Source organism: Bos indicus x Bos taurus, chromosome 19, assembly GCF_003369695.1.
Source record: "Bos indicus x Bos taurus breed Angus x Brahman F1 hybrid chromosome 19, Bos_hybrid_MaternalHap_v2.0, whole genome shotgun sequence".
Lineage (NCBI taxonomy): Eukaryota > Metazoa > Chordata > Mammalia > Artiodactyla > Bovidae > Bos > Bos indicus x Bos taurus.
This window is the reverse complement of record NC_040094.1, coordinates 45,711,782-45,722,115: the sequence shown is the minus strand read 5'-3', so window position 1 is coordinate 45,722,115 and position 10,334 is coordinate 45,711,782. Positions and strand designations below refer to the sequence as shown.

The 10,334-nt window shown below is 56.5% G+C and overlaps 1 protein-coding gene across 1 annotated transcript; it reads left to right on the top strand.

The window, feature by feature from the left end:
- The first annotated feature begins 844 nt into the window (after positions 1-844).
- Positions 845-9,893, top strand: C1QL1 (complement C1q like 1). Its single transcript, XM_027518743.1, has 2 exons — positions 845-1,724; positions 7,590-9,893. The coding sequence occupies exons 1-2, from the start codon at positions 1,128-1,130 to the stop codon at positions 7,767-7,769; spliced, it is 777 nt and encodes a 258-aa protein (XP_027374544.1). The 5' UTR covers positions 845-1,127; the 3' UTR covers positions 7,770-9,893.
- Positions 9,894-10,334: the final 441 nt, after the last annotated feature.

The window sequence follows — 10,334 nt, the reverse complement described above, 5'->3', positions numbered from 1 at the left end:
AGTAAGATGGAGGAGTCCCTGGCCCCATCCCCAGGAAAAAGCAGCCTGACCTGGCCTGGAGCGCAGGGAGGAAGAAGTAGAGGTTAAGGAGGTATGGGTAGACGATCCTGCTCCTCCTGGGGTAAGGCGGTCCCGGGAACATCCAGGTCCCCCCCCCCCAAAAAAAAGAGGAGGGAGCAGCTGCGGTTAGTACTTGGAATTCTGTGGGCACCCTGACAGGCGTACCGGCCCACCTCCATCTCCCAAACAGGCGATCTGAGAGACCTGAGTGTGGACTCGCCCCATCGACGCCCTCCTGCCTTCCCCTCTTCTCCCCGCTCATAACACGCTTCCTTGTCCTTCCTTCTTGCTCCTCTCTTCGTCCTCCTCTCAATCTCTCTTTGTGCCCTGAAGACCGAGGCGCCGTACTGCAGCCCCCGCCTCCTGCGGGCAGTGGCCCCTCGCGCCTCTCTCTGCTCTAGGTTTTCTTCATACCAGACCCTCGAAGCCTCTCCTCTCCTAGTCACCCTCGGCGCTCTCTAGTTCTCCCTAGGGCTCCCTCTTCTACTAGTTCTTTGGTTCCTACTCGCCCCTTCTCTAGGGGAGCCTCTTCTGCGTCCCGGACTCTAGCCCCCTCTCTATCTCCAACGCTCAGTCTCTTGCTCGCCTTGGGTCTCGCGGCTCCAGCCCTCTACCCGGCGGCCCCGCCCCGAGCCCCGCCCCTCTAAGTGGGCGGAGCCACACCTCTCACAACCCAATTAGGCGCCGGCCCAGCCTTCAGCCCCACCCCTCGCGGCGCAGAGTGGGCGGGGCTGGACCGCGCGGAGGGGGCGGTGGTTCCAGCACCCGGAGGCGGGAGGAATCGGCAGCAGGCGGCTGCCGCTGCGCTCGCTCAGTTCGGCCGCGCAGCGGGAGGGAGGCGCGAGGCAGGAGCCGGCGGCTGGGCTCGGCAGCGCATCCAGCGCAGCGCGGCGCCCCGGGCCCGGCCCCATGCCCGCAGTCCAGCTGGACCGCCCTTGAGCGCGGGCACCTCGCCCGTGCCCCCTGCCGCCGGCACCATTGCCCCGACGGCGCGGCCGGGCGGCCCGGCGCTCCCCAGGCTCCGCGCCGGCCGGAAGACGCTGCTGGCGGCCGCCGCGGGCGTGGTGATGCTGCTGGTGCTGGTGGTGCTCATCCCCGTGCTGGTGAGCTCGGGAGGCCCGGATGGCCACTATGAGATGCTGGGCACCTGCCGCATGGTGTGTGACCCCTACCCCGCGCGGGGCCCCGGCGCCGGCGCGCGGCCCGACGGCGGCGACGCCCTGAGCGAGCAGAGCGGCGCGCCCCCGCCCTCCACGCTGGTGCAGGGCCCCCAGGGGAAGCCGGGACGCACAGGCAAGCCGGGCCCCCCTGGGCCCCCCGGGGACCCAGGTCCTCCGGGTCCTGTAGGGCCACCTGGGGAGAAGGGTGAGCCGGGCAAGACCGGCCCTCCCGGGCTGCCAGGCGCGGGGGGCAGCGGCGCCATCAGCACGGCCACCTACACCACGGTGCCGCGCGTGGCCTTCTACGCCGGCCTCAAGAATCCTCACGAGGGTTACGAGGTGCTCAAGTTCGACGACGTGGTCACCAACCTCGGCAACAACTACGACGCGACCAGTGGCAAGTTTACGTGCAATATTCCCGGCACCTACTTTTTCACCTACCACGTCCTCATGCGCGGCGGCGACGGCACCAGTATGTGGGCGGACCTCTGCAAGAACGGCCAGGTGGGCCCGCCGGGGGCATGGGGCTGGCCTGGGGGCAGGGCACCCAGGGAGCCCGGGGCCCACGGGTACGGACGGGCGCAGACGGAGACCCGGAGCGGCTTAGACATTACAGGCGGGGATGATCCAGGCTAGCGGGCACCCCTGATTCCTCGGCTTCTGGGCGCCAGCTCCAAGGCAAGTGCTGCTGGGCACCTGCGGCACGGAAATGCGGGAAATAACATCCAACTAATAATCAGAGCGCAGGCCGCGCGGACTGGCCCTTGGGGGCTTGGCCCGTGGGAAACAGCATCTCAGAGCTAGGATTCTGGTTGATACCAGCTAGTGGTGAGGGGCCGAATCAGGATGGGCTCTGGGGAAAGGCAGCGTCTGCGCCCGCGGGCGCTTGGGCGCACCGCTAGGCGCGCAAGCGGAGAAGGCGAGCTGTAGGAGATGTTTTGCGCACAAAGGCAAAGGGAGCCAAGCGCACAAAGCCTTAGCTACAATACATCCCCCGCCCTTAGGAAGGGACCATTGGGCAGATCTGCCACCCTCTGCAAAACCCGGGACTGCGCGGCCCCTTCCCACTGTGTCAGAGCTAAGCGCCCAAAAAGATGGCCAGAAGGGAAAAGTTTTTCCTTCTGAGGCAGGACAAAGAGGTGGAAACTCCCCTTCCTCTTTGCCTCTCAGCTGCAATTCCTGATTCCTGCGGTGTCAGGGCATCCTCTTCCTTCCCTATCCCCATCGGAGAGACCAGAGCGGAAGGCACCAAGCTCACGAGGTCTTTGGTACCTGGGACCAGCGATGTCTGGTGTTCTCCTTGGAACTGCTGCCCCAGGACCAATCTTGACCTAACCCTGCCCCAGGGTGGCAGTTTTACCGAGCTCCCTTCACTTTGGTTCCCCCTCCCTTCCCAGAGCTCCCAGACCACAGGTGACCTGGGGCCCCTGCAGTAGTCAAGCAGAGCATCCTTGTGGAAGCAGGTGCCTGTGTGGATCAGAACTAAAGCTTTAGTGGGAGTTGGGAGGAAATCTCCTGTGACTGAGACCCAAGGTCCTGCTGGAACCCTCCCACTGCAGCACTTCTTGAGGTGGACCCCATTTAGGGGTGGGGAAGGGACAGGCCTTAGAGTCAGCTAAAAGCCTGCCAGGTGCTTGTAAGTCTGCCCCTCTCCTCCCTCCCTTGCCTGCTCTCCCTCTTGTTTCTGCCTCTCCCCTTCCTCTTCCTCTTTCTCCCCTCTCCCCATCTCTTGTGCTTGCCTCTCTCCTCTGTCTACCAGTCTGATCTGTCTCTCCGTTGGTTTCTGGTCCCCCACCTCTGTGTTTAATCCCTCTCTTTATTCCTTGGGTTTCTCTCTCCCACTTGTGTCTGTCAGGCTTTCTGTGTCTCTCCTCTTTGTCCTTCATTCTTGACCAAATGGGAGGCCCCAGTATCCAGTGAGGACTCTCTCTGCAGACAGCCCCACAATTCCCCTTATTAATCACCAATAAGGGATTCAACAGTGTCACCTTCATCAGTGAAATTTCTTCCTTTCCCAAAGAAAGTTTGGGCTGGCACCAAGTTGAGGTTTCAGGGGGCTTGGACCACAGCTTGCCTGGATAGGGAGGTGGTCACCAGGCCACCAGTGGGCCCTACTGTGCTACTCAAGAGGGTGCCGCAGGGCCCCAGAGGTGAGACAAGAGGAGGCCCCAAAGATGGTGGGTGCTTGGGGCTTGGGGCAGGTGTACTTGCTTCAGTCAGTGGGAGGTGAAACCGACTCAAAAGGCTCTTCCTACCCCTTTAGTAGGGGCAGGGCACTGGCAGAGCCTGACAAGGAGGTGGCACCACAGGCTGGTAGAAGAAAGGAGGTGACTTTAACCAGGGGTTTCAGAGATCCAATATTTTAACAATTACTCAGACCATTTCCTGCCCCCCTCCCACACACACAAATCCAAGATAAACAGTGGGGTGACAGGCCCTGGACCTCCCCCACACTCTCTGTGACTTCTTCTAGATTGTCCACGAGACTCATTTCCTCTCACTAGTCATTCCATATGACTAGTTCTGAGCTCCGAGTAGGAGCCAGGTTTGGGGTTCCAGGGGTTCAGTCTGCTTGCCCTCCAGGACCACATGGTCTGTGCAGGGGAGACACAATAACACGCCCCTGCCATTATTGTGAGGGAGAGGAGACCGGGACCCCACTGACACTCCTGTCCTCAGATGTGTTGGCTGGAGGGAGTGATTCAGTGGGCCCTAGCTCAGACCAACCTGGTCTGGGGAGAGGATGATGAACCTCGGTCCCCTAGGGGACAAGACACAGCTAGGGAGAAAATGAAAGGTCAAGTTTAGGGAAAGGCCGGCTCAGAGGTGGAACAGGACATACAAGCCAGAATGTCCAGAGATCAAAAATGACAGGGCTGGGCAACGGGTGGAAACAGAAGGGAGGAGCCGGCTCCTCCCACGCCTTCAAGACCAGGGGCAGCCCTGGGCTCTGTGCTTTTCCTTCCTGGCTTCCTGCCTGCAGAGAGACTTCCAGAATTTCCTCTAGAAAGCAGAGCCGCGTCTGGGCCCTGGTCCTTCCCTGGGCAAGATGGAGAAAGCGGGGAGTCAGCACCTTCCTGCCTGGTGCTGGGTCCCTTTCCCTAGGGGTAGCTCTGAGTCATCGCTGCACGGCCAGATGGCAGTAAGGCCGGGTCATTATGACACAAGGACCTGAGGAGCCTGGGGAAGGGACTCGAGGCTGGAGCCAGTGCCCTGAGTGAGATGAGCTCCCTGCGGTTCCTTCTAAGATCCACAGTTCAGATGGTCCCCAGAGGATATGAAACTGATACACCGGGCTAGGGAAGGGGGGCTGTGGGGGGATGGTCAGGGCCTGTGGGAAGGGGAGTATTACAAATGGGCAGGGACTTGGACACCAGAGTCTGAGTGAGGGGGGAGGTGGTGGGGTGTGTAAATTGGGGACTGTGGTACACGAAGACCTGACTGGGGATCGGCCTCTCTGATGAGGGGATATAGCCTCCCTGCCCACCCCCCCTATCTTGCCGCTGTCCTCTCTGGCCTCTAATGCCTTTCACAGGACAGAGCACAGCGCCTGGCACAGTAGGAACTCAGGCATTGTGTGAAAGCACACAGGGGCCAGGCTGGCTGCCCGTGGGAGCCACACCTGCATACCTGAGACCCCAGCTTTGCTCTGGGGGCAGGGGCACATTTCCTGGGTTCTTGGCCCCTACCCCACCCCCACTCCAGACCTCTAATCAGACCAATGCCTCAGTTTCACTTATTGGTAGCCCTTGAGGAGGTGCTTCTCTTGTACCCCCACATGACAAGTCCCAGACTTGCGTTCCCGCTTCTACAACAAAATGAAATCCCCAGACTTCCCCTCGACCCCTGGGAGGGACTGGATGCCTCTACTATTTCCAGTCTTGGGCAGAGAATCAGGACCCCTGGGTTCCATTGCTGGCTCCCCCACCGTCTACGGATGGAAGAGCATTAATTCTCCCTGCTTCCATGGATAATTAGGATAATCACAGCAACAATCATGGTGATGAATAAATAATAAACATAAGCATAACAGTACTGATGCCTGTCACATCACCAGGAGATTCCTGATGACAGATGACTGTATTCTAATGGATCTGGCTATTAAGCAGCACACTGTTTTAATGAGTTAAGGCTAAATTAATCTGGGTAATAAAAATAATTGTTATTAGAAGTAATTTATTAGCAAAGATAATGAAATGCATGTGTAATAATAAATACCACCAGGATTAGGGCCCAGGGAACAATACAGAAGTTGGCTGCTTGTTTTCAGCTCTTTCCTGGTAGCTCAAAGCCCCATCTAGATTAAAAAATTTTTTTCCTTTGCCACCAAAAGGCTTTTACAATGGTGGCAGTGGGTGAGGCAGGATCTCATCCATTTTCTAAACAGAGAAACCGAGCTCCTTAGACGGCGTCCCTCCCTCATTTGATTTCCCCTCACCTTTAGCTGGACCAGGAGTTTTCCCAACTAAGTGCCCCCAAACAATTCCCTCCCAGGTTGGAGGAGAAAAGCTTGAGGGGTGAGAAGGGGCTGAAAAGATCTGGGTTTTCAATGGCAGACTGCACACAAATATGTCAGTCGGGTCCTTACGGTGCAACATTGTTGCTGAGTCAGCAGCTTTGGCACAGCCGACCTACAGTGCTGCCTCCCGATCAGGAGGGGGGATGGGTCCCTCTCCTGATCTGGCTTGGTCCAGCCCTGACTGTCAGCCTTTGGGGGTGCTGCCTTCAGGGAAGGGGCAGGATGGAGAGGGGCTGTTGAGGAGCCTGGCTGAGAGGACCCCATTCAGTGCAGACTCTCTGCCCATCCTCCACTCAGAATATCCAGGAGAGGCCCCAGATCAGAGGGCTCAGGACTTGCGTTGGCCTCAGCGGTTGGAAAGGAATGCCTGGAGAGAATGTGTCCATCATCCCACATCCTCAATATCTTATGATTATAGCTCCCCTCCCCCACCAATGATGTGTCAGGCTTCAAATCCAAAGGCTGGCGCTCCCCTGTCCCTCCTGATGCTCCTGCCTGTCCCTCCCCTATTCCATCAAAACAAGGACCAGCAAGGATATCAGAGCAGACTGAGGATCACAGAGGGATGTAAGGTTTCAGAAGGGATGATTCCTTTCTTCCCATCCACTTCCTTTCTACCACCTTCTACTGCCATAGGGGTGATGCCGCCGGAGGAGCCAGAAGTCCTCTTGGGATGGGGTAATAGTCACAGCTGTAGCTACAACTCCTTGAGGTGGGACGCAGGCCCAGCCTGAGCCTTGGGAGGGGAAATGATTCCCAGGCCTTTCATCTCACTGTTCTTGTGTGAAAGACTCCAGAATGGACTTCAGACAGGGAGTTGACACAGAATGGACCTCATACAAGGAATCCACACAGAAGGTCTCAGTACTAGGGTTGTTGCTTACTAGCAGCCTGGTATTGATCCAGGCCTAGACCTGTAAGGCCAAGGGGCAGTCTCCTGTCCAGCCACTGACATGAGAATGGGTGGATGTGGCTGAAATGTAGGCATCATTATTGCAATAAGGCAGAGGGGGTGGTGGCAGGGCAGGGGGATTTGCTTGGCTGTCTAGTAGTCAAGAATTCATACTCCCATTGCAGGGGGCATGGATTCGATCCTGGGTTGGGGAACTAAGATTTCATGCCACACGACCAAAAAAAAATTATATATATATAATTTTAAAAAGGAGAGAGAAAAGAATGATGAGAGGGGATGGCCTTCCATCCCTTGGGGGTCCAGAGAATTCCTCTCTGCAAGCAAGAGTTCCAGGCTGGGGATTCCTGGAGACACCGCTGAGGTCCTCAATGGGCCAGACAGAGAGTGGGGCTTCCCTAGTGGCTCAGATGGTAAAGAATCTGCCTGAAATGCAAGAGACCCAGGTTCGATCCCTGGGTTGGGAAGATGCCCTGGAGAAGGGAATAGCTACCCACTCCAGAATTCTTGCCTAGAGAAATCCCTGGACAGAAGAGCCTGGCAGGCTACAGTCTGTGGGGTCACAAAGAGGCAGACACGACTGAGTGGCTAACACTTCAGTGGGCCAGACAGTGAGACCTAGGGGAGTTAAGGAAGCCGATTACACTGAATTACACTGACAGTTCAGACCCAGATTACACCTGCCCTAGAAATCCAAGGCTCCTCTCTAACCCCCTCCCAAAACACAAAGTTAGGATTGCAAAAGGGCAGTGCTGGGATGATGGGAGGAAAGCAGGCTGACAGCCCTGATGGTGCCGCAGGTGGGGCTCTGGGACCCTTCAGATTCTCTCCCTGCCTTCCCTCTGACAATCCCCCTCCCTCCCGGACCCCACTTCTCTCCCTTCTCCTCCCCTACCCTCTCACACATACCCTTACTCTCCTAACGGCCCAACCCCCACAGGTGCGGGCCAGCGCCATCGCCCAGGACGCAGACCAGAACTACGACTACGCTAGCAATAGCGTGATCCTGCACCTGGATGCGGGGGACGAGGTTTTCATCAAACTGGATGGGGGCAAAGCGCACGGAGGCAACAGCAACAAGTACAGCACCTTCTCCGGCTTCATCATCTACTCTGATTAAGCTCCTCCATCCCCTATTCCCCCTGGGCTCCCCCTCCGGGTGGGGTAAAGGATGACCCATCCTCGCCTACCCCCTCGCAGCCCTCCCGGCTATGACGCCCCTGGCCCGTCCTCACCACCTTCCGGGCCGCAGCTAGCCCTCCCGCCGGCTCACCGCAGAGCCGGGTCCAGCGCGCCCTGTCCTCGTTCCTCTGGAGGCGGTGTTGACCGTCCCCGCCCCGGCCCGTGCTGTATATTTGTACAGTAAGATTGTTTATTGCCCACCCTACCCACCAGCCCGCCCCAGCAGGGGTGGGGGAGAGGCCTCAGCGGGTTCCTCCCCGTGCTCGGATGCGCTGCCCACCTGCTCTGGGGTAGCGCCGCCTGGGGGAGGGGTTGGTTGGGGGCTGGATGGCTTCCCAGCTACAGCCCTTGGCCGGCTGCTGCCCGTCTGACCAAAGCTATAATAAAACACTTCCACCCCGCTGGCTTTCTGACTGTGCCCTGGAGAGGAGTTGCAGGAGGGGACAGTGAACCCTGCACTCCTCCAGATGGGGAATGAGTCTACTGGAAGTTTCTCGTGGATCTGGGAAAAGCCAGAGTCAGAGGTGCTCCAGGAAGAGGTGGGCCAAGGGGCCCAAAGCACACCATGGCCCAAGAGGGTCGGGGCAACTGGAATAAGAGGCATAGAAGATAGCCTAGTTACATCATTTTCCAGGGTGGAAAAGCTCCATCTCTTTGACCTTGAAAGTCGCATCAGCATTGCACAGGCACAGCCAGGTTTAAATTAGGAGACCTGGGTTCTGGCCCCAGTGCCACCCTGTAGGATGCTGGCTAAGTCACTCTCTCCTGACTCAGTTCTGGGTTAGTGATAGCAATGAAAGGAACAAGCGTTGTATTAAACGCTGGTTGACCTTGACCCAAGCACTTCACCCCTGGGCCTCAGTTTTCTCATTATAATGAGACGTATCTCACTTGACTGAGGGTTAAAGAGGTATCATGTATGTGCTCAATAAACACAGCTTTTATTATTTATACATCACTTTAAAATTTGCCAAAGGCTTCCTAGTGGCTCAGATGGTAAAGAATCTGCCTGCAATGCGGGAGACTCGGGTTCAATCCCTGGGTCGGGAAGATCCCCTGGAGAATTTCATGGACTGGCAGGCTACAGCCTGTGAGGTGGCAGAGTCCAACACAGTCCGTCCAACACACACTTTCACATACCTGAAGTGAAAGTGACTGACACTTTCTTCTCATTCAAGTCTTCTCATCCAAGTCTTCCAAGAGCACTGGGAGGTTGGATGAGTAGATTTTATTCTTCTTCAAAAGAGGTTAAATAGCTTTTTAAATAAGACACAATCACTACGTTCTTGATTGCACTTGAATTCAAGAAGCCGTTGCTCACTGGAGACGACGCACCAGATCTCTTTGCCTTGTCACTGCCTCCCTCATCCCCTATAACTGGGGCCACGATGGTTGCACACAGGGCATTCCTAAATTATAATAGCTAATACTTAGAGAACATCCACTTTGTGTCTGACACCATATAAGAACTTTATAAATATTATCTCATGGAAATGTGTATGGAGTGGGAGTGGATTGGCAAGGAATACTCCCATGCCCTTTAACATGGATGCTGTTTTATCCATTTCTGATGAGGAAACTGAGGCTCAGAGGATAAATACTTTGTCAGAGTCACAAAGCTAGGAAGGAGCAAACATCAGTATTTGAACCAAAGACCATCCTCTTACCCAGCACACTGTATATCATGAAGATCTGGGGTTTCCAAAGCAGAACCAAGGAAGGGGGGCTTGGATGCAGCCCAGCGCTTCCACTCCAGCGCTGTCCTGTGGAGGCTTGATAGAACTTACAAGCATCTGCCCTGGGCAGCAGCCATGGGGTGAGCCTCTTGGAGAATCCCAAGGCTCTACACTGAGGGAGAGTTCCCATCTGGCTTCCCCCTCCCACCCCCGCACTGGCTCAGCTGGAGAGACAGGAAGGAGGGGTGGCCTCCCTCCCAGTCAGGCCCCATGTATGGACCCTTGTCATGGCTGGCAGACTTGAATGACTTTCTTTATCCTCTCTCCTCTCCCCTACTTCCCCCTACTGCCAGCTGTGGCCATTTAATAAAATTAGCTTAATACTTGTTCCTTCCCTGTGGGGTCTGGAGATTGAAATCTGCGGGTCCCCACAAACCCAATAAAACCCCTGGCAGGTCTGTCTGGAATGAGAGTTTCCTTGGGAAGCCTGATTAGATTAGCCAGCAACCCCCTCTTCCGCACCCCCCCCCCCCAGTGCCACCCACAGCCTCTTATGATTCTTTAATGGCTGCTCTGGCCCAAAATTATCCAGTCACTGCACCTGGGAGCCTCCTCAGCCCTCTCCCAGAGACCACAGGTACTGGCCTAGGACTCTGCAACAGTGAAAAGCATATTAATCATTTCTGAAGGGAGTGCCTGGCTGGCTGGCTTTTCTTTCTGGTAACTGGCCGATCCTCACGTCACTGTGAGAGATGGGACTAAGATCTCCACATTGCAGATGAGGAAAGCATGGTCTGAAGAAAATCCGTGACTTGTCCATGGTCACA

Excerpts from the sequence above, each read along its gene's own strand:
- C1QL1 (XM_027518743.1), top strand. The coding sequence starts at position 1,128 with ATGCTGCTGGTGCTGGTGGTGCTCATCCCCGTGCTGGTGAGCTCGGGA. Across the intron at positions 1,725-7,589 it reads ACCTCTGCAAGAACGGCCAG|GTGCGGGCCAGCGCCATCGC; the intron begins GTGGGCCCGCCG and ends CAACCCCCACAG.